The following is a 23,364-nucleotide window of genomic DNA, read 5'->3' on the forward strand; positions in this document are numbered from 1 at the left end:
CTACTTACCACTCAGCCCTGCAGCCCGCGGGACTCTAGATCTGCCCAAGTGCTCCACTGCTCAAAACCCTCCACGTGAAGCCGCTCCCAACAGCCAATTATTACCTTTCACGAATTTTTGTGAGTCAGTTGTCAGACACAGCTGTTACTTAAAAGTTAAAAACAAAGGTAAAGTTCAGAACTAAGCACTTCCTTTCTTAATTTTTCTCGTCTGCTGCCCTTCCTTCACTAACAGCATCTGTGTGATGGGAACACCGTAGTAATGCTCACAGCCACCCCGTTGACAGCTGAAGTCTACCCGAAGGGAGTACTGGTGGCTGAGCTGGTAAAGACTACCCCTGCCATGCAGGAGACCCCGGTTCCTTTCCTGGGTTGGGAAGATCTCCTGCAGAAGGGATAGGCTACCCACTCCAGTATTCTGGCCTGGAGGATTCCGTGGACTGTATAGTCCATGGGGTTGCAAGGAGTAGGACATGGCTGAGCGACTTTCACACCACGGAAACAGGCCACCACCACAGCCAGGCTGGTTTTCATTTTCTACACCAGTGCCACCCAATAGAAACACAATGCAAGCCACATATGTAATTTTAAATTCCCTAGTAGCCAGACTTAAAACAGTAACAGGTTAAAATTAAATAGCATATTTTTATTTAACCCAGGTAGGTCCAAAACACTATCATTTCAATGTAATCAGTAGAAAGTAACTAAATAATATTTTCTTACATCCTTTTTTTGCACCAACTCTTCAGATTCTGGTGTATATTTGACATTTCAAGTTCCTCTCAGTTCAAACCAGCCACATTTCAGCCAGGCTGTCCAGTGGCTGCCAAACAGCTGCCATGTTAGACAGCACAGGTTTAAACTTAAGACTCAATGAAGAAGGTATTGATGATGCAGATTAAATTGGAAAGTAGTGGTGACTGAAATATTTCAACCCAAGTAAGTTTGTTCAATGATGAGAGGTCATAGGTCATGTATCAAATTTAGTGACACATTTATTGGGAAGAGAGGTGTAGCAGGCTGAACAATGGCCCCCATAGGTTATTAGACCTTAATCTCCAGAATGTAAATTGTTTTACATTTCTTTTAACCTTGCAGATGTGACTATAGCTCTTTACATGGGGAGATTATTTTTGGTTATTCAGATGGGCTCTAATGAGGGAGAGGCAGAGGAAGTGTGGGACACAGAAGAGGAGGTGGCCATGTTGCCACAGAGGCAGAGATTGGAGTTGCGTGCCCACAAGTTAAGCAATGTAGACAGCCATGAGGCACTGTTGAAGACAGCTGAATCTGAATAGGCAGATTCTAGCCCAGGGGTAGTGATTTTGGGTTTCTGACCTCCAAACTGTGAGGAAATCGATGTCTGTTGTTTTAAGCTACCAGGTTTGTGGCTGTTTGTTGCTGCAGCCACAGGAAAGCAATGCAGGCAGATGGAGTACAACTCCATTCACCATACCGTGGCTGAGTTACCACGGTCGCGCTCCAGATATAAGAATTCTACAACAAATACAAGCATCCTGTGAGCAACAACTGACTGAACAGAGCTTACAAGTGCTGTGTGCTCCATTATTGGTAATGTAGGTGCTGCTCACCTATCAGCACGACCTACAGAAACCTCACGTGTGTGTGACACACACCAGATGGTCTCATACCCTCAGCAGGCAGACACGCAGATGTTTTCTGAATGAATGGATGTGACATCAGGCCTCAGTTTCCCTCACCACAGAACAGGATTGTGGAAATGGGATGGGCTGCCCAGATGGGAGGGGCTGGAGTCAGATGTTAGAGCACCTACTGTATGCAGGGTAGGGCAGGGGCAGAGATGGGACTCGGCCCATGGCCCAGACACTGACAGTCTGATTCAGGGAATTGGATATAGGGCCCCCCACCTGCCTGGGGACAGTCTCAGAGATGGCATGCCACGGAACCACTGTACAGGGACAGAAACCAGAGCCAGAGACATAGCAGGACCTCCAAGGGCTGGACACCCCGTCCTCCGGCCTCATCCCTCAGTCCTGCAAGGCAAAGGGCCTCAGTACTCAGGGACTGGGAAGGACCCAGGTCTGGCTTCGTCGCAGTGGCAGTGAGGAGTCTCTCGCAGTCCTCCACAGAAGTGCCCATCCTGTGACCCCCGAGTCAGGGAGCTGCCCCTCCCATGTGCTCTGGATGACCGTCCTCTCAGCTCCAGAGCTCGGCCAGGGCCCATGTGCCCAGCCCAGTAGCTACCCCTGCAGGCTCAACTGGCCACAGACCACAGGGAAGCTCTGCTTACCTCATCTCCACTTCACATCCTGTCACCAACCAGCAGGCCTGAGCCCTGGCCCCTCACTTGCTTGCTCCCTATAGACTCTCCTCTCCCTGTTACATGAGGAACTGTGTGGCTTGCCAGGTATTCACAGCAAGAATTTGGCCAAGCAGAGTGACTCTGCTTGGTCCAGGATCTGAAGGGACTAGAAGCCCCTGGGCCCCAGCAACTGCACCCTCAGCTCTACACACTCACCCCGAAAGCAGGGGCTCAAAGGGCTGTGCTCACCACAGGGCCACAGTGAGGGCTTGGCCAGCACACAGCAGGAATTTGACAGTTTGTTCAATGAACAAAACTTCTAGTGCATTTGCTACAAAGGCGAGGCTCTCCCTGCCTTTGCTCATGCTATTCCTCCTCCACTGGCCTGCAGCCTCTCTGATCACTCCAAAAGACAGGCATCTGCAACTCAGCAGAGCAGGATCCCGGCTCCTGTTGGTCCATGGTGCCCACAACGGGCATCTGGACACATGGGTTACAAAGTCCATCCTCACTGCAGTTTGAGAAAAGACAGTGGGCGAGCCAGTCCTCAGCCCTGGGTTAGCAATTGCTCACCTCCTCTGGAGCCCTGGTGGGCAATGGACTCTGCCCTCCCACCCTCTTCAGGGTTTCAGGGCAAAACAAAGGGATTAAGGAAGAAAGGCAAATCCTCTCTTACAACAGCATCAGACAACTGTTTCAAAATATATTAGATTTGGTTTTTATTGTAGAGCACACATATCAGGGCAAAGTGCTGCACACACAACTACAAATCATTTTTGGGAAAAAAGCTGTAAAAAAAATACAACTGCAACTGCTTTAGTTACGAAGTCCCAACTTGAGGAATCCATGCTGGCAAAGGAGTTCTGGCCCCAAAAGGGGCTTCTTGATGGTGGCTGCCCAGCTCTCTGCAGCCTCCTCTTGGACCAGCCCCTGCACAGGGCAGCCTGGGGACTGGGAGGGGCTCTGCTCTCAGTGGGCCTGGGTCTTAGGCCTGCTGGCGAGGAGACATTCCTAAGGAACCGCGATCAGCAAAACCTTGCAGCCCTCAAGGATGAGTGGGTGGAAACTGCCAAAAACTTCACTTTTTTCCCCTTTTGTTATTTTTTAAAAGCCCCTTTCCCAGGTCTGATGCCCGAGGTGGAGGAGGTTCCCACCCCATCTGTAGGCCCAACCTCTGGCCCTGGACGCATGCTGCAGGAGGGCCCTTCCTAGGGGGATGACACAGGGAGAAGGCCCATGCTGGTCGATGGACAAGAAAAGAAAAGGAAAGGAAAAAGCCAGAAGGCCAAAGGAAAAAAATGAAAACTCAGAACAAAAGAAAACAAAACCCTACCACACACCACCACAATTTTCCATACCCCAAACGCTAGACCTGGAAGGACACCAGTCCCTCCAGCTAGAAACAACTCCTAAAACTGCCCAACATGGCAAGTCTAAAACTATTCCGTACAATCGCACGCATATGCTTGAAAGGAGCGACCAGCAAAGAGGCGGGCTCCCAGCAAGAGGTCAGGACCACTGCAGCCGGTTCCTTGGCAGCCGGGGACCCGTGGGCAGAGCAGGCCAGAGGGCGTGCAAGAAGCCCGAGGTGTCAGCCAGTAACAGCTCTACGGCAGCAGGGGCTGACACCATCCAGGCTTCTGCTCGTCATCTCCCCAACAGCGGCAGGAGGGGTATCCACTTGAGCTGCTGGGCCTGGAGAGCAGGTGAGCGGTAGGAAGGCAGCAGGCCCCCTGCAAAGCCAGCAGGACCTCACCCCAGTGCAGACATAGGTGGGAGGAGAGGGAGGAGACAGAACTTCATTTACAACACTGAGAAGATTTACATTTAAAGCAAAACAAGAATTTTCTTAACCAAAACATTTCGCTGTTTTTAAATAACCCAGCCTGACACAGCCCTCCACGCCTCTACTGGCCCCTCCAGTGTGCGCTTCTGTGCCTACAGATGCCAACAGCCTTTCCATCCAGGAGGAAACCCAGAACAAGAGAACCAGGTCCTGGCCAATCCCGTTCTTCAGCCTTAACAGGCAACAAACCAAGGGGAAAAAAATAGAATCAAAAAATAAAGGGGGGGAACCCTCAAAACAGAACAAAAGAAGGGGCAGCTAGTGAGGATCACGCGAGTCCGGAGGCGCTGCCTTAGTGCCGCCGCATCTTCACCTTGCGGGCGGGGCTGCCCGCCGCCTCCGAGCAGTCCTCCCCGGGCTCGTAGGACTTGCGCCGGTAGTTCTCGGAGCTGAAGCGGCCCGCCCGCCGGTGTGCGGGCAACAGCACAGACCGCCGGTTCTCCTCCTTGTCCATCTCCAGAATGCGAGGCCTGTGGGGAGGCATCAGGGAGGCATTACCCAGCCACCCCCGCTGGCTGGCTCCCTGTGGGGCGGCCCTGGCAGAAGCACTGCCCCGTGCCCTGGCCCCACGAGATGCCAGTGCCCCAAACCCAGTTTCTGAGACACGCCCCAGTCACCCGTGGGTCTGCTGGGCTCTGACTCTGCACCCCAGGACACTGCCAAGGTTGCCGGACACAAGGTGGCCTTCCCACCACAGCCTTGAGACCCTGCCTGGTCCTGCTGCCTCCCTGGCTTCTCAGTCCTCCTCAACGCCCACTCTCCCTCTCTGCTCACCAGCCCCACTACCCGAGGAACTACCAAGCTCTTCCTGGCTTGGGGTTTCAGCCTACATGGCACCTTCTGACCGTACTGCCCTTCCTACATACCAACCCATCCTCCAGTCTTGGTGTAAACAGCTTCCTCAGAACTCTACTGGGAGGAAACCCTGCTCCGCAAACTTCCAAGTCCCTCACTTCCCCTCCAACTCCCACAGAACCCACAGGAGCACCTTAGCATGTCCTGAGCAAGGGGAGGCCTGCAGCATCCCCACAGGAAGGTAGTCAGGGCTTAGCTGGGAACACCACCAACTGCAGCAAAGCAGACAGAAGGCTCTGAAAAAGTGGGCGATGGCAGGCTCCAAACCACCTACCCCAGACCACCCACCCATCTCACTCTGCAGTCAGGTAGTGGCACCGCTCTGCTGGCCTGCATTGAGGGACCACAGCTGAGTACCTGTGGGCAGCATCGGGGTCTGCCTTGCGGTGGGACCGCTTGGGTTTCAGAGCAGGGTCCCTGTTGTTTCCCGACAGACGATCTGAGGCATAGCTGGGTGGCAGCACAGAGCTGCTCAGGGACTTGGTTTCCAATCGGGGTGCATCTAATCTCGTCCTGCAAAGGAAACGCATGTGGGGTCACCCGCGGGGCTCTAGGGAGGACATGGCCCCATCAGACCAACTCTGGCCAGGCTAGGTGAGGCCAGCACTCTCTGTTCTATGCTCCGGTCTCGTCGTGGGTCAACTAGGGACTGATCCAGCTGACTTGCAAAGACCCTGCTGCCCCAGGGAAAAGGACCCCAGGGCTCTCTCAGCCAGATGGGGCAGCCCCACCTCACCCCTCTCAGGCCTAGAGACCCTCCGGGGACGTGTGCTGCACCTGCCAGAGGACTGGGGTCCCACACTCCCAGACATGCCCACCCCTGCCTGGAGACCCAACAGGCAGGTCCCCAGGTCCAGCGTGTGGAAGTGAACAGAGGCAGAGCCCAAGGAGGCCTAGGCCCAGTTCCACATTCACGCATGGCTCTGGTCCCACCACAGCTACCTGGTAGCCTTTGCTGGTTCCTGAACACCGACCAACCCAAGGCCAGAGGGCTTCTGAAGGCAAAGCCCCCACCGAGCACTGGAACACAGTGCCTAGTCAAGGACGCAGGAAGAAAGGATGGAGAAGGTGGGTGGGGGGCAGCCCAGGGCAGCGATCCAAGTCCTTTATGATGTCAGGCCGGGGGAAGTTGGTGTGGGAAGCCTCCGAGAAGCCCGAGGTCTTTTGCGTGATCAGAGACAGCCAGCAAGTCAGGTGGCGAGAGAAGCTGGGGGCGCAGCTGGCAGGAGGCCCTGAAGGCACCTTTGCCATGGGCTGCTGGGCACAAAGGACAACTGGGTCCTGAAGAAGGTGCTGTGGCCAGGCAGGGCTCAAAGGACAGCCTCCCGAGAACACTGGGGGAAGAGAGCAGAGGGAAACATGAGAGCTGCCTTGGGTTCTTGGGAACAACTGCATCCAGTCCTCACAATAGACAGGAAAACTGGGTCAGTGAGGAGGGAGGTCACGTGTCCCAGAAGTCTTGAGAGAGAGCGCTAGTCTAGGTGTGACTCCAGGCCTGGCAAGCAGGAGCCACAGGGCTCCAAACCTGGGCTGGGGTAACTCTCTAGAGGTCAGCAGGGGATGCCTCTGCAGCAGGGAACCAGTATTCTGATGTCATCAGACCCAAACTGGTGGACAGGCAGGCAGGGCCAGTGTCCCTGTCCCTTTGCTTTGGTCTCTTATATGGAGAAGCCAGAAGAACCTGGCTGCACTGACTGGCCCACCAGTCTCAGCCTCCCCTCTGGGGACCCCGGGCAACAGGATCTGGTAACAAGAGGAAGATGCAGCCCTGAGGCTACCCTCAGAATCAAGCTAGTCACATCCCTCCCCTTCTGAGCAAAGGCTTCTCTCAGTTCTCAGGGTCCAGAGACCCAAGCCAAGCTTCCTCCTTCAAGGCCAGGGGCACAGGGAAGAAGTGGCGCTGGGAGCACACCCCCGGGCAGGAAAGCCCGTGTGGGCAGAACTGAGGGCCCAGGACCGCCAGGTAGTTTTGTCAGGTGAGCGCGGACGGCCAGGGGAGAGTCTGGCCCACACCTCTGGGGCTAGAAGGCACACCCCGCCAGGCAGGCAGGGCTGGCAGTCACTGAGCCTGTGGGCCCCACCCTTCCTGAGCTGCTGGGACTACCACGGCCGGCCTGAACAGTGGGGGGCCCTCACCGTGGGCCCATGACCACTGGGGCTGTGGGGAGACAGGTGGGACCAGCTGAGAGTGGACACCAATCAGGGCCACGGGCCAGGTCTCTCTCTAGCTGCCTGAAAGAAGGAGAAGAGGAAAGGGCAGCTTCCCACACCCGCACTCCACCACTGTCACATCAGCCCACAGGGAGGGGGTGATCAGAGGTGGCTCTACCAGGAGCCAGTCTCCCAACCCTCTCTGGGGATCTATGAGATTGGGGCCCTGAAGGCTCCTGACACTCCCTAGAGGTTATGACAAGTACATCTCACAACCGATGGAGGAGCTCTACTTCCAACAGCCACCAAGCTGCAGGAAGCCAGGCTAGAGCCAGACCCCCAGCCCAGAGCCCACCAGCAGTGCACCTTCAGAACCCACCCCTCTTAAAGGGCACAGGCCAGGATTCAGTGCACAGAGCCACAAGCTTGGAAGCAGAAAGTCCAGTTCTAGCAGTGAGGCCTGGGCCTCCTCCAGTGGTAGCAGAAACAAAGACCCTCCTTATAGATCTGAGTCAACGTCCAGGGGTCACAGCAGGACACCCCAGGTATGTCAGGAGTTCCCGGGACAAAGCATAGATTGGATGTATGTACAGGGGAAGCCAGAACCAACGGAGCATGGCCAAACATTAATGGAACATGTTAACATGTGACCTGAGGGGAAGTGAGAGGGCTGATTGTCCCAGGCACCGCCCTCAGATTGGGGAAGAACGCAAAATCAGAGACCCAGTCAGTGGACTCAGTCCACAGCTGCTATCCCGGGTGGCCCTGAGGCCCAGGTGGGCCCTCCTCACTGGGGCAGAGCTGAGAGCAGTTCCTGGAGGCGGACCACGGCTTCTTAGAGATGGGGAAACAGTCTGTTCTTCAGGCCCCGCTGCCAACCACCTGCAACTTCTGGCCCCAACCCGACCTGTGCCACAAAGCCTGGCCTTTCCAAGGGGGCAAGGAGACTGGGGTACCGAGGCAGGTGCGTCTGAGTGTTCCTCATCTTTGAGTGCCCTGGCCACTCTAAGCATCAGACTTAGTCCACGCCCTGTCCCTCCCCCAGCAGTCCTCAGACAGGTGCTGCAGCAGCCTGCTGTGGTCAGGGGGCCACAAGGATACCTGAGCAGTTCCCCAAAAAGAGAAGCAGCCCAAGCACATGTTGTCCTGGGCTTCCAGCAGACTGGCCCCCAGACCCAGGCGTATAGAACATCCAGGCCCTGAGGGCAGCTTCCTCCAGTCGTGCAGCCTGGCTACCACCACGCCACACCACACGAGCCTAAGCAGAGCCCCAGGAGGCAAGGCTCCACAGAGCCCAGCCACACCACAGGGCCCAGATGACGGGCGCACAGTGATCCCCCAGTTGAAGCTCTGGTAAGGGCTTCCTGCCCCCCTCCCTCAAGACACAGGCCTCCCTGCACCTGAGCACAGCATCCTTGCCATGACCCCAACCCGTCAGTTGGGAAACCTGCACTGGGCAGACTAGGGAACAGCAACATGCCAGGAGGCTGGGGGCACTGAGGGGCTGACCGACCTGCAGCTGCGACCTCACCCCACATCCTGGAGGGTAGCCCCCTTGCCACTTAAAATACCCTCAGCCCCCAGTTCTCTACTAGTACAGCAAAGGCAAGAAAGCCCTTCTGTATAAGGCTCCAGGCTCTCAACTCACAGCACCCACCCCAGGGTGGGGCTCAGGGTGCTCCACTGTGCAAACCATCGCCGGCCACAAGAGCCAGCACCAGGAAACCAGGGTCCAAGGCCGCACTCAGCCATTTACTGGTTGTGACCCCAACACACTGTAACACTGAGCTGCAGCCTGAGGAACGCACTCAGGGAGGCTCTCTTAAGGTCACTCCCAGCCTCCAGGCAAGAAACTACGACACTATGTCCTAAGTGAAGATTCAGCATCACCCACCTGCAAAGGAGCCGTGTTTTGCTGAATCAGAAAGCACCTGGTCACTGCCTGCCCATCTCTCCCATGAGGCCTTAAGAAAGCCTACCCTAGTGCTGACCAGCCTGAAGTGGTGACAGAGCCCCAGGCCCACTCAGCAGCCTGTGTGATCTTTATCCAAACCCAAGAGAAGGCAGGGCTGGCTCCTCTACCTACCTACAGGGAACAGGGCGGGGATCAGTGCCCATAGCCCACCCGAAGGGGCCTTACTGAAGGACACTCACCAAGGCCACATCTGTGACCCCTGGCAGCACCTAAGCCAGCATGCTCCCCTCTCCATCAGGTCGCCAGCTTGTCCTTTTCCACTTGGTGCTGCTCCTCACTGGCCAGAGCTGTCCTCTGGACCACCTCAGTGCCAGGGCCCAGATGAACAGGGCTCTCCCAGGCTCCTTTGCTTTCCGAGTGTCAAAATGGCTGACCTTTGAGTCTTGAAGGACAGCTAGATTAACCAACTTTCAGTGTGTAGACGTGGGTCATTTGGGTGGGGAGTGGGGTGGCTGTGGATCAGAAGGTGAATGTGTTCAAAGGGAGAGTAATCCCAACAGAGGCCACTGCTTCAAGAGCCTGGGACATCAGCTCACAGGCCATCCTTGGAGCTGCAGGTCCTTTAATGGCAGCAAGGGAGCAGACAACAGCTAAGACACTAAAAGAGAACCTGACTCTCACTCAGCAGGTGACAGCACGGCCCTGCCTCTTCTCTGCTCCCCAAGTTGGCTGCTTACAGTTGGGCACTGCACGCCTCAGAAGCCCTGCACATCCACCCACCCCTTTCTGCCCCTTTTCCAAGGTCTGTGCTTCTGTCCTCCAACCCAGTCCCTGGCTGGCTCTTGGGCCCACTCAGGTCAGAAGGTCAAAGAGCCCCAGTCATCCACAATGGCCACTCTCCAAGGTCAGAACACTGGCAAGGGCTCAGCTGGCCAAAGAGTGCAGACTCCTAGCCCACCAAGCCCAAGCACACAGCTCAGGCAGCCAGGTACAGGAGCCACCGCGCGAGGAAGGATGACTTGGACTCTAGCCACTTTCCCCCGCACCTCCAGTGAAGAGCTCCCTGGACAGGCTATCATGATGGGCTGGGAGGGACAATGGGAAGCATCGTGTTGGTTCCATTCCCCACCATGCCCGGTTCCCAGACCAATCCTATCTCCGGAACTCTTGGAGGTCCCAAGCACATCTGACAAGAAATCACTGGGGAGGGAGGCCAGAAAGGAGCGACACTCAGCTGCCTCATTTTCAGGTCATGGATTCTGGAATATACTTGGAACCACAGGAAACCCAAGCATAAGACAGATGAAAAACCTTCTTCCGATGGATTCTGGGAATATCCTTAGGCCAGAGGAGAGAGGCTGCCAGGCTGACTGCTGTCTGGTGCTCCCCTTGGTGCCCAGGGCTTTGCCTGCACCGCAGGACCGTCCACAGCTCCATTCTACAGATGACAGACTCAATGTTCTGATTTGGCAAAGTGGCAGAGCCATGCCAAAAAGACATCACCATCACAATACTCTGGAGTTCTGGACCCAAAGGGCCAAGATGGTGAAGTTATAAACTGAAGTTAGAAAGAAAGATGGTAGGCCAGAAAGTGAGGATGTACAGTGGCCAAAGGGGAAACAAGCTGAGCATAGAATAGATACCACGAGTCCATGCTGCCATCAGGAAACAAGAGAACGAAGAAGTAAACAAGGGGGACAGAACAATCTCCTGCAGAAGATCCCAAGTGGGCTTCAAGGAGGTGGCACTCACCCCCAACTCCTCACGTGTGGGCCACCTATAGCGACATCCTCGCTGAGAGGACACCGTGGACAGGGGGCAGCAGTGAATGTAGAGTTAGAAACCCAACATCACCTTAGCCAGGCGCCTGAGGTCAGTGTGGACAATGGAAGGCCCTGTGCCTGGGATGTGATGTGACGAGAAGGGCACTGCCCCTCTGCAGCCTCCTTGCCAAACCCACAACCAGTGTGACCGTGAGGCAACACCGCATACTCCCCAGCTGAGGGCCTTCTGCCATATACCTGGCTGGTCAGTGTTACCACGAATAAGGTCAGTGTTATTATGAGTTAGGCAAGTCTGAAAAGGTATCACAGCAGGCGTGACACAGAAGTGACATGACCACCATATGTCCTTCTGGGACAGAAGAGGACGTGAGGAGGAACCGGGACGTGTGAATGAAGGATGGACTTGAGTTAATCATCCAGGTCATTACTGGCTTCCCGACTGTGATGAACGTGCCACACTGACGTGAGACGTCACCAGGAGGGGACCGAGTGCGCTCTGCTGTTTGCATGCCTCTGTAATCTAAATCTGTTCTAAAAAAATAAGGTTAATTTAAAAAAAATTAGGCAAGTTATAGGACATTCTGTTCCAGCTTGGGTCTAGGCACTGGCCCCGCCCTGCTCACTGATTTCCACACAACCTGAGCAATCAGCCAGCCTCTCAAGATGCCAGCCTCCATCCAGGGAGAACTGTCTTGACCCAATGTCTGCACAGCTCAGTCCAAGCACCACTTGAGCACACATACACAAAAGTGCTGGAGATGCCAGGACTGGCCATGTTGATCATTGCTTCCCTGACCCCCGGCCAAAGAGGAGGGACAGCCACAAGGCACGCGCCTGCTGAACACACGGCCAGCCACTTACCTTCATCCCCTCTCCTCACAGAAGTGAAAACTCAGGCAACTTTACAGCAAGCTGCTGAGGCACACCTAAAAATATTCAGTGAGACGCACACCCAACAGATCGGAACCAAAGAGGAAGGGAAAGGAAGAGGTGGGAGAGGCAGGGTCTGGAGGAATACTCCCCAAACCCTGTCTTAAGACCCAGGCCACAAACCCTGGGAGTGTGTGCTTTTGCTCAGCTCTCACACTGAGACCACTGACAGAGGGAGCCAGACACCAGGGCACTCACTTCCTGAGGATGATGACCGCTCTGCGCTCCTTGATGTCCTGAGGCCGGATGCAGTGGGTGATTTCATCAGCAGCGTATCCACTGAAAAGAAATAGCATGTGAGCATGGATGGACAACCAAAGATCCCAGGGGTGAGGGAGCAGAAATAGGGGCCTGGTCTTATGGCCACACTCTGCCCTCTTACTTAAGAGGTCCAAGGATCTACACGGAAGGAAATAATGTGTTAAGATTCATGATATTTCTGCCCAGAAATCATTAAGGGAAAACCTGGGATGAGGTAAAGGTGGGTCGTGAAGCAGAAGCCCAGAAGGAAATCTCCTTGCACAAGCAAGAAGCCCTTTCAAAGGGCCCCCAAGAGGGCACACCTTGAGTGGCTTTGGAGGCAGGCAGAGTGACTCAGGCCAGACCATAGGGAGAAGAACCGCATCCCCTCCCCCCACCCCACCCCTGGGCTGGCAGAGGAGACCAAAGCAGACGCTGACAGCACTGAGTCACCAGAGAGAACTACGGCAAAAAGAGAATTTGTCTACTTGGGAAAAAAAGCTTTCCATAGCCTTCTTTTTAGGGGATCCAAAATCTTGATGACAGCTGTATTTGGAATGTTTTAAGAATTCCCATCACATTCAAGTATCTATTTATTTTCATCAAGCTACATGATTTTTAAAACTGCTCAGACCAGTGAGTGTGGGTAGATGACTGTCCTCCTCACAGCTAATGTCTCTCCAACTTGGAACTCTGGAAGCAAACTCAGCTCCCTGAGCACATGCCCTCACTGGGGGCCTGGCAGCCAAAAGGCACCCCCACCCGGAGTTACCCAACTCGGCACAGGGAGTGCCACAGTCAGAAAGACTCTCAGCCACAGGCCTCCTCCTCCTGCTCAGGGTCCCCTGGCCTGCCCCCCGACCAATCCTGTGTTCAGCAGCCAGTCAGCTCCTTCTCAGCTGTCAAGATACAGGGCAGGCCTCTGAAGGACTTCTCAAAATGGCCAGGCTGCCCCAACTTGGGCAAGAACTGGATGCAAGAGCAAATGAAGTCCAAGAAAGAACCACGCCTGATACGAAGATCTAATTTGAAGCCATGTTGAAGGTGGAGGAAAGGACCCTTATGTTAGGAATTTTCCCCTCTGAGCTGTTCCTCAACCAGTTTTTCAACTTTCTCTGTAAATAACAGTCCCACGAGAAATTACAGACAAATATCCACAGTCAAATTAATCTGAAAACACTGATGAGTTTAAAAAAGCATTGGTTACGTTAAAGGATCTGAGAATTACTACCGCAAAAGAATCTGCTGACTTCATTTAACTGAGCACTGACCAAAGAACGTTCTCTCAAATAACACCTATTAATATCTGGAGGCCCAGAGAGAAATGCCATACAGGATGGCGTAGCTGAAGGGACCTGGGAAGAACCTGAGCTCTGTCACCTCAGCCGAGTTGCACGTTGGGTTGAACCCTCAGTGCCTCCATGTGCAGGGACAGTAGTAGGTTCTCAGGTGCTGGTGTGGTTGTGTTCTATGACTTATGACTCCTTAGAGGTGACTTACGGTAAGATTTTAAAAAGAGGTCAGTGCCTCCTCTTGTCCAGCAGAATTATGTCCTAGGTCTTCCTGGTTGGCACCCTGGAGAGGAGTAGTGGGAGGCCCACTTGCAGGACGACTGTGAGAATTCAGTTTGACAATGTGGGGTGCCTGGGGCCCCACATTTACCAAGCAGCTGACACCAGCCAGAGGCCCTGGACCACCTAGATCCAGGCTCTGCCTGCAGCAGGGGCCTCCTGGGCCCCCTCCCAGAGCTGGGAGTTCTAGACCTCGTCCTGTGCTTTCTTGTCACTCCACTTTGGGGAAGCACAGGTACGGGCTGTGAGACAGTCCCATGTAAATCCAGGACTTTCCAAAAAGCAATCCAAGGCACATCTCTATGGCCAAGATCTGCAGTACTGGCTGCAGGCAACCTTCCTTGTGCTAACAGGAAGGACCTAACTTGTGCTAACAGGTTAGTGGTACTAACCCATCTGACTTGGCTACAGGAGCTGCCAAGGGCCCTGACTTCCCATCTTCAACAAGGAATTGCATCCCATAACACAGAAGCTGCAAATCCAGATGCTGATCAAATTTTACCTGTCCCCACCTCCCAAAGGCTTCAGAAAGAAGAGCAAGCCAGGCCAGGTTCCTGCCACCCAGCCCAACCTCAGAACGAGGACAGAGGCAGTACTGCACGGACTCCACCTCAACTGCTCACTAGCATTGGTTTTCCTGAACTTCTAGCAGCTGTGACACAACCTACTGACCCCTCCTCAGTATCAGGCTCCACTGGAAGTGGGAGGCTCAAAGTCCTGATCAATGGAAGCTCTTTAGTCTGAATTTCAGCAGAAATGGTTCAGCAGAGACCAAAGGAGGTTATTTACTGCCAAGGAACCTACTGGCTACAAGAGAAACTGGAAGTCTCATTCCACCAACCTGAAATTTAATATGCCCTGGGTCCAGTCCTACCCTTGGCGTGAAGAAAAGTGCTGGCGCCTCCCGCCCTTTTGTTTTCACAGGGAAGGGAGAGGAGGAAGCACCTTGGGATGGTATGTGCCTGGACAGGGCCCCTCACAGCCCTCTCTACACAGCATTAACCAGTGCACCACCAGCACACAGAGCCAGAGCCTGGCTGCCACCCACCACGCTGCACCTTAGAGTGATTCTTCAGGAGTCTCTTCTCCCTTGGGAAGCTTTGCTCAACCCTCTAGGCTGGGTTTCCCCAAACTGCTCACCCAAGTCTCTTGACTACTACTGTTCGGGCTTGTGGCAATTGTCTTCCCTACAAGACAAAGCTCTGCAAAGGCCTTCCACATCTCTACATGCTAAATGACATCTGTGTTGAGCTCAATGTTTCTGCTGCTCTGAAGACTCAGAGATTGCGCTAAGTTAGTCCTTCCTCAGAGGATTAGGTGCAGGTCAAAGGAGGAGTCTGGAAGACTCTTTATAAGGGACTGTGCAGGACTGCACGCCTCTCCTCAAGGGGACAGTCTTGCACACACATTTATTAAGGCACAGTTCCAAGGTGGCTGCCATTGCCCATCTACTAGTTTTGCTCAGGGCAGACAGAACCAGAGATGGAGGTACTGCCTGATGACAGCCTCCCTCCAACAGGGGCTAGCTGCTTTGGCAGCCCTCATGAACCTGCCTCACCTGTGAGAGGCCTACAAAGACCTCCCTGAGGCTTAGGGAGTGGGGAGGGGCGGGGCAGCAGGCCAGCCTCCTGGGCACAGGAGCAGAACTGTGAACTCAGGCTCAAGTTATGACCACACCTGAACCCCCTAGAAGACACATAGCCAGTACGATGAAGCAGTCCTGGGGCTTTCTGAACCCAGAATGAAGGCAGTCAACCCGCTCCAAGTCCCAATTCTATACACATCAAGGTATAAATAGAACACAGCTGAGCACAGAAGCAGCTCATCTCCAGAGGCTCCACCAAAACCTCAAGCTTCAGTACTGTGAAAGAGAGTCAATCTTTCATAACAGCTCTAGGATGTCAATAGCCCTACAATGCAGAGGCAAACTAAGGGCCAGAGAGATTAAGTAATCTGCCCAAAGGCAAACAGCTAAAGTGGTGGCACTGAAACTCTAATCAAACTCTTGGTTTCAGTGTCACCACTACGCTGGTTTTTGCTTTTTGGGTGGGAGCGTGGTGGGGAGGGAGAGGAAGAAAAGCCCATCTGTGTTTCCCAGTGACAAGGTCCAGTCTGTCTGGGGGGGCCTCACTGACCTCAGCAAAGAGTACAGGTGTTCCCACCACTCTCAGAGAAGAAGTGCGCAAAGGTGAACCCCTGCCTCTGAGTAGCTAGCATCAGCTACACACCAACTGCCCAGCTGAAAACGGCTCTCTAGAGCTTCTGCTGGGCTTCATGACTGAGACTGTCACCAGCCCACCTGCTTCCTTCCCTTTGCTGCCCTCTGCCTTCTAGTCAGGCCTGGGAGAACCAAGGCCAGCCAACAGCCCTGGCCCAGAACTCCTCCTGAGAATAAACAGCCCTGACTTCCTCCTGAGGTCCCTCCCCATCTCATGGAATCAGAAGACTCCACACAAGAGATGTGGCCCAGACCTATCTGCCCTACATTCCCGACTATTTTAAGCCAGAAAGCTAAATTTTGCTTTCAACCGGCTTAACAAAATCAGTCCTCTGCCCAGAACTGACAGGGTGCCCACTCCACCCAACATCAACTGTTATCTAGAGGTCACAGGCTGGGCTCACCGCAGCATGTCTTGTGGCCGGGCAACCCTGCCACCTCAGACAGGCCTGGGTCTTCGGGCATGTGGCCACCACAACCACAATCCAAGAGGCAGTGATTAAAAATAGCGCAAGTAAGCAATTAGCCTTGTAATTATTCCAGTTAATCCAACTGAAATCTGTTTTAATCTGCCATTTACTATACAGAGAACAGGAGAAGGAATATGGGATTAACTGATATATAAAAAGAAGAGATAAAAGATATTTATTTCCTTAGAAAACCATGTTAAGAGAGGACTTATTGAGGCCCAACATGGAAAGGTTACAAAAGCACTTCCAGAAGGGTCTGTGAAGCGTTGCTCTAAATGCCCACGTTTGGACACTGCTGAATCAATGTTTGCCACACACTGAAATCCATGCCGACAACTGTTAAATACAAAACTGTACTCCTGCCACTTTGCCTTGGACGGGTACACCCCCCCACTGCCATGAACAACACAAGTCTGAGTCAGATGAGAGTGACTAGAACTCTCCCCATCTGTAGAGAACCACTGTCTTCACCAGCCCCTTCCTATGGGCAGCTCACAGCTCTGGGCTGGGATACACACTGGGAAGTGAATGCAAGCTCCTCTCCCACCAACCTGGGGGAAGAGCCCAAGCAGGACTTGAAGAGGCACCACCAACAGGCAGGTGTTCACCCACCTGCACAGCAAGCAAGCTGAGAAAGCTAAGAGAGCAGGTGCTGGAGGGCTTAAATTAGTGGGGGTGTCCAGAGCCCAAGAGTAGTGGCTTTTCACTGGGGAACATTTTACCCGCAGGAGACATACGGCAACATCTAGAGATGTTCTTCGCTGTCACAGAAGGTGCTTCCAGCCCTAGTGGACAGAAGGCGGGGATCCTGCTAGACATTCCACACCACACAGGACAGCCCCCAGCAACAAGTAATGAACCAGCCCAGATGCCAACAGCACTGCTGCCGAGAAGCTTGGACCTAGAGCTTCATCGAGGCAGCCGCACCAGAGCCCCCGTCCTCAGGTTCAGGTTGGCTCTGAGGACTATAATGAGCGCCATCTGCCCCTAGTCAGCCTCGAGCCATAGCTCCTCACCTACAGCCACTTCCCAAGCACTCACTCCACTCACACTTTCTCTGCTTGGCTTACTCCCAGTCATCTCCAAGTCACCCTTCAAGCTGCCGCTTACTTCCTCCTGAAAGCTTTCACCCTCCAGAGTGGATAGTTACCTTCCTGGGTGGTCACTAACTGCCTGTGGCCTCCCCCGGGCCAAGAGCTCCATGAGGGGAAGAACCCTGTTAAAGGCTCTCCCACAAGAAGCAGGGGAACACTTGTCATCCTGTGTATGAAAGCACCCAGGTAAGGGCCCACCCAGTGCTGGGCCCTCTAGGAGACACTAAATCACGAGATTTAGTTCTAACAGGCCTTGGAAGTTGACATCAACCCCACTTACAGGCGTAAAAGCCAGCTCGGAGAACACCCACAAGATGTCAAAGCAAATGAGAGGACAGCTGGGTTCAAAGCCCTGGGGCAGCACTTTTCAGGACTGGGCTGAGCCTCCCATGCTGACTCCTCAGCCAAGTCAGAACCCAGGAGGAAGGGACTGGGAAAACCTCAGGACTGTATACTCTTCTAAGGAAAAGATGAAGAAAATTTTCCTGGTGATGCAATCCTGCTGCTGATCATTAACAGACCTGCACTTTAAGAACTTGAAACTTCTCTTCAGTACAGGGAGTGCGTGTGTGGGAGGAAAGGGGACTCTCAAAGTCACAAACTGCCTCTTGTGCCCCTACCCTTTACACATCAGATCACTGTGAGACCTTGAGCTGACAACCCAGAGATTCCGTGATTATGTGAGACACTAGTATCCCATGAAGATACCAAATGGCCCTTGAGTGAAACCCTTTTAGGACAGAGAGCCCTTCAGTGAAGTCAGGCACCAAACTGCCTCACACAGCAGGCCACCTGAGAGAGTCTGCCCTGGAAATCCCATCCTACAGGGCTCCACTAAGACTTCAATCTGGAAGCACCACACAGACCTGAGAAGCTCGGGGTCCAGGTGACAAGTGGGCACCCGAGAGGTAAGTGGCTGGCCCTCTGTCTTTTGATGCACAATGAAGCCGAAGCGCTGCTTCTGCTGCTAACTTTCCCAAGTTTCCCTTGGGGAGACCTTGGTATCACTCAGCTCTGCTGACATTCCTAGAATGGAAAGCAGCCTCTGCTGCTCCCCTCAATGAATACAGAAGACTTGCCTCATGATGTTAAGAGAACTCCAGCGACCCTGTTTCTACCCATAACCGTGGCCTATGGCACTGAGTGAACTTCAGAGATAAAGTGGCTCACAACAAAACCACAGTGTGTCCTGATCCTGTACTAGAATCTGGTGGTCAACCAAGCTGCTCTGAATAGCCGCAATCTAGATCTCCTAAGAGGTTTTGGGGATTACTTAAGTTCATCGCTAGATGTGCCTGTTTCAGTATGGGAAAGAGGCAGCTTTCAAATACATTTTCTGCTTCATAGAAACAGCAAAGGTGTTCCAGCAGGCCATCTCCTCCTGGGGACCAGGGAACTGAGGTAATTCTCAGCAGGATCCCGGAATGAAAACAGGCCAAGAGCCCAAGTTGTGCTGACACAACTACACAGCCCAACACCACGTAAAAAGACAAGCTTTACTGTGTTTCATCTGGTCCTGATTACAGGCACCACATCTTACAAAGCAGCAGTGGGCTCTTCTGCAGCCAAGGGGGGCTGCGTTTTAAGTCTGTTCTCCTGGCCCAACCACTGATGTGTTCAGCTCCAGGGCAGCCACTCCCCCTCCTGGGAATGGAGAGCGCCATCAGTTAAATCCTCTAGGGGCCTTCCTCTGTGAGGATCTCCTCTGTTAAGGAATCCACGAACCCGTTCTCTGACAGACCAGATACGGCAGACTTGGGGTGACTGTTGGGCAGTAATTCCAACAAATTCTCTTAAAAACACACACACTTGGAGCTGGAGACCTCAAATGGAAAAGTGACTTGTTCAAATGAGGAACATTATGAGACTCTTAAAATTAGCCTTCTGGAAAAATGCCTTTAGACTAGTTCTCGGCTCAAATCATCGATCTCAACAAAGGTGCCCTGGGATAGTTTTTTAGCTCCGCCGCTCTTACTGCCCGCGTTTCATACGCAGACCCCATTTCTCCATCCCCACCCCCGCCCCGCACACAAAAGCCCGGGTCAGAGCTTGAAAGCGGAGGCTCCCGTGGCCGCCCCCTCCTCCCAGGCGGTTACCTGAGCACAGTCACGCTCCCCCTGCGCACCGGCAGGGAAAGCACGGGCTCCGACACCCGGATAGGCTTGAACTGGAACTTGCAGCCAAAGCAGAGCGCAGAGTCGCTGAAGAAGGACACGGACACGATGGGGCGCTCGAAGATGTGGATGGGGTCCACGTGGGACACGATGCAACCGCCGGGCTGGTAGTCGTTGATGACGGCGCTGTTGACGAAGCCCTCGGGGATGACGCGGTGCTCTACCAGCTTCTGGATGACCAGCTGGTGCACCCACTCGGGGATCTCGTCCACGTCGCCGGGCGGGTAGAGGCGCTCCTGGCCGGGCCCGCGCTTCTGCAGCTGCGCGCCGTACGTGTAGCCCTCGCCGAAAAAGTACTTGTTGCGCAGCGGGGCCCGGTCCACCGTGTGCTCGTTGTACAGGCCCTTCTCGGCGCGGGACACCACCTCATCGATGCGGGCCTCGATCTTGGCGCACTCGTCCTGGCTAAACAGGCGCATCTGACGGATGCCGCTCTTCACCTTGCGTGCCTCCTCCTCCTTCTGCAGCTGCTGCTCCTCGAAGTCGCTGCGCTCGGGGTCCGAGTCCTCCGGGTACTTGCGCTTGGCTCCGGACGCCGCGTAGGGCTCGGCCGCGGCGGCGGCGGCGGCGGCGGCAGCCACGGCGGCGGCGGCCGCCGCCGCGGCCTCCCGACTGCCCGCCTTGTAGTTGTCCCGGGACGTCATGGACTTGAGCTTCTCCCGCAGGTCCGTGTAGCCGCTGGCGGCCGCCATGGCCCGCGCCGCTGCTCTAAGGCCCTCCGCTGCGGGCGGGGCGGCCGGGCATGGCTCTGGGGGACGCGCCCGGGCCCCTGGCCGCAGGGGCCCTCAGCGCCAAGCCCGCGAGCGAGGCCGCGCGGCCCGGCTGGGGCGTCGAGGGGCGGCCTCAGGGGCTGCGGGTCATGCGGCGGCGGGGGCGACGGGACTCCCTCCTCCTCCGCGTCCGGGGGGGCAGGAGCGCCGGCAGGGCCTCATGCCGCGCAAGGCGGCCACGGAGGCTCGGCCCGACTCCCGGCCGGACCCTCAGACGCCCGGCCCGGCCCGCACTTTAAAGCGCTCCTCACGACGTCACGGCCGCCCGCCCGACGTCCGCCAGCGCCGCTCCTCAGCGGGCTGCTCCGAGCGCACGCGCAGTACAGCCGGCCACCGCGGCTCCGGGCGCACAGAGCATGCGCGTGCGTGCGGCCGGGTCAGCAGAGGTAGGCGCACGCGCAGACGAAAGCCGCTCGCCGCCCGCCGCCCCTCCCCCACCCACTGAAGGGGTCCGCGAACGCCCCAAACAGCAGCCTGCCTCCTCGCCGCGCCACCCACGCGGCCGAAGGGCTCCCTCCACAGGAATGCGCTCACGCCACCAACGCTGTCGCCACGCTGCGTCACGGCATCGTCCGAACGACCAAAATCGCCTCAGCCCCCAGCGCGCAATCACCGGGGAACCGCCACAAGCAAGGCTGGCCGGGCACCGCCCCTTTGGCGCTTCTGAGTCTGTCATTGGGCCACCCGCCACGGGCCGGGCGGGACCAGACGGCAGCTTCCGGAAGCCAGTTGGCGCGCGTGCCTGTCCATCCGACGGTCGCCTTGGCTACTGCGTCCGTCCCCCTAATTAGCCGCGAGCGGGATACAAGGACCCCTGAAGGATGACCGGGTGGCTAAAAGAGTGCCTGAGTGGAGACGTGACCGAAGTGAATCCCTTTGCGCGCAAGGGAACACTCGGATTGCTGGGTCGAGAGCCCCGGCCGAGCCCCCTGTCCGACGGCCGCCGCCGCAGATGCCACCCCCCGCCCTCCGCCGCCCCGCGTGGACGTTGCCCGAGTCACGTCCAGGCGGCGGCGCTTGCGCGGCCCTCCTGGGCAGGGTGCCCCGGGGATGGCGGGGAGCCGGGACTGGAGCACGCACCTTGGACCCGGGAGTCGCCGCTCTACCGGGCGCCTAGCCCTTTGTTCAGACCCTCCAGGCCCCGCCTGACCCGCAGGCCTGCTCGCTTGGCCACGCTCTTGGGCCCAGTCCCTCCCACCCGCGCCTTCATTGTGGTTTTCGGAGGCTCGGTTCACCCCTCTAGCAACATCCCCAGATTTTCTCTGGAATGAAATGCATCTTGGGTTTCGTAGTCTCTCCTTTCTGACCGTTGTGCGCCCGCCCCATTGTCCCTGCGCCCTCTCCACCCACCGTCTCCGCTTGTCAGGGCCTGAGCTCCGGACCCTGCGACCCGGCAGTCGTGTTTTTGGACTTTTACCTCCGGCTTAGGACCCCGACAAGCTCTGGAGGCGGGAATGACATCAATGCCCACACGTGCGGTGGGGGCGCGGCTGAGATGCAGTCCCATATCCTGTCCATTAAGCAGAGAGGACCACTCACCTCCATTTGGGGCCTGTTTCCACGTCCTAAACTGAGGGCCTAACGGTCTCTGCTGTGAAGTGGGGCCTGTAGTGGGGTAACTTGGCAAGGCCAGGACAGCAGGGCCAGTGGGATGGGAAGGCCTGGACACCTGGGACTCTGGCCCTAACCCCCTTGCGAGCAGCAGCAGGTGTAAGGGAGACAGGACAGGCACGGAGCCTGTAGGGAATGGCTTCTGGCCCTATTCTGACTCAAGCTGGTGGGCATCACTTGTAGTAGTGGCAGGAAGGCAGATGCACGTGGTGTGAAGGTGGCCAGTGGGCAAGGCGAGAGCCAGGGAGCTAGGCTTGGGCTCCAGTCATGTCTGAGCCATTCTAGGTGAAGGCTTGGGTAGGGCCCCTTTACCTGCATACTGGCAGTGTGGCTGCAAGGGCTCAGGCCCTTCAGCAGCCCAGCACCCACCTCTCAACCACCCTCCAAGAGGGGGAATTGGACTCTGCTCACACACCTGGTGGCAGGGAGTTCACTACCTCAGTTGTCAGAAAGTCCTGCCAGAGCCCCCCAGTGCTTCACTCTGGGCAAATGTGGGAGTCACCTCCTCTTCCAGGGCTCCCAGGTACCCCTTCTGGGTGGCTTTCCCATCCTCTGCAGTCAGGGCCCTTCTCTCTCCCATCTGAGCCTCAATGGGAAGGGAGAAGCTCTGGAACAAGACTGCCTGTGTTTGCTTCTAGGCCAGACCAGTTAGTTGCCCCTTTCATCTCTGGGGTCTCAGTTACCCCAGGAAGACAGGACAAGAGTGTGTCAGGCTTCCATGTCTCCTGTTATCACCCAACACCAGGCCAGGCACCTGGGGCTGGGTTCCTTCGGTTCGTGCTGTCCCCACGACCACCTGGAGTTCCTGTCTTCCTGGGTCTGGGGAATACAGAGTGATCTGACTCTCCTGCCACCCCTGAGTTTTCCCACTGTACCTCTTCGGGTCGTTAGCTCTGACAAGGGGTCGACCTGCTGCTGCTGCCACAGAAGCACCAGAAGAGCTGTAAAAACAGGAGCCTCACCCTTAAGGCCCAGATCCTGAAATTCCAAAGCTCCAGTGTTCTGGTTGTCTGATTCTATGCAACAAACCTCTCAAAACTCAGACCTGTCACCACCCAGCACATGAATCTGCAGTGCCCAGGGTTGGGCCCGGAGGCTCCTCCCTGTCCCATGCACTTCAGCTGGGGCCTCACTCACATGGCCTGCTTTTATGCTACAACCCAAGAGGCCTCTCACCTGGGCAGAGCCACTAACTGAGCGACTCTGAGCAACTCCCAGTGCCTGGCATTTGCCTGGTACACAGTGGGTGCTTAATAGGTACTGAATGAATATATAAATCCTTCCTCTGACACTATGGCTCCAGCCGATTATGACCCCACACACCCCTCCAGTCTTCCTCTCCCAAGCCTAGTGCTCCACTCCCCAACAAGTTCCTCAAAGCACTAGCACTCTCCATCAACATTCATTCAATTATTCTTTCATTCACATGACAAATATTTTGTAAGCACCTAC

At 55.5% G+C, this 23,364-nt stretch overlaps 1 protein-coding gene across 2 annotated transcripts; it reads right to left on the bottom strand.

The window, feature by feature from the left end:
• ALKBH5 (alkB homolog 5, RNA demethylase) lies at positions 2,978-21,499 on the bottom strand. 2 transcript variants are annotated; one of them, XM_018064780.1, is made up of 5 exons: positions 19,454-21,499; positions 11,963-12,043; positions 5,342-5,497; positions 5,118-5,196; positions 2,978-4,599 (listed from the first exon to the last, which is right to left on the bottom strand). In XM_018064780.1, exons 1-5 carry the CDS (start codon positions 20,221-20,223, stop codon positions 4,303-4,305), a joined length of 1,383 nt encoding a protein of 460 aa, XP_017920269.1. In that variant the 5' UTR covers positions 20,224-21,499; the 3' UTR covers positions 2,978-4,302. The 2 variants fall into 2 exon arrangements, with proteins under 2 accessions (XP_017920269.1, XP_013827586.2); XM_013972132.2 differs by lacking the exon at positions 5,118-5,196.

Source organism: Capra hircus, chromosome 19 (assembly GCF_001704415.2).
Source record: "Capra hircus breed San Clemente chromosome 19, ASM170441v1, whole genome shotgun sequence".
Classification (NCBI taxonomy): domain Eukaryota; kingdom Metazoa; phylum Chordata; class Mammalia; order Artiodactyla; family Bovidae; genus Capra; species Capra hircus.

Bases quoted from the DNA above. Each gene is read 5' to 3' on its own strand.
- ALKBH5 (XM_018064780.1), bottom strand. From the start codon at position 20,223: ATGGCGGCCGCCAGCGGCTACACGGACCTGCGGGAGAAGCTCAAGTCC. The intron at 12,044-19,453 runs GTAACCGCCTGG...ATTTCTTTTCAG, and splicing joins GGGAGCGTGACTGTGCTCAG to TGGATACGCTGCTGATGAAA. The intron at 5,498-11,962 runs GTGAGTGCCCTG...TTTCCTTTGCAG, and splicing joins GCGGTCATCATCCTCAGGAA to GACGAGATTAGATGCACCCC.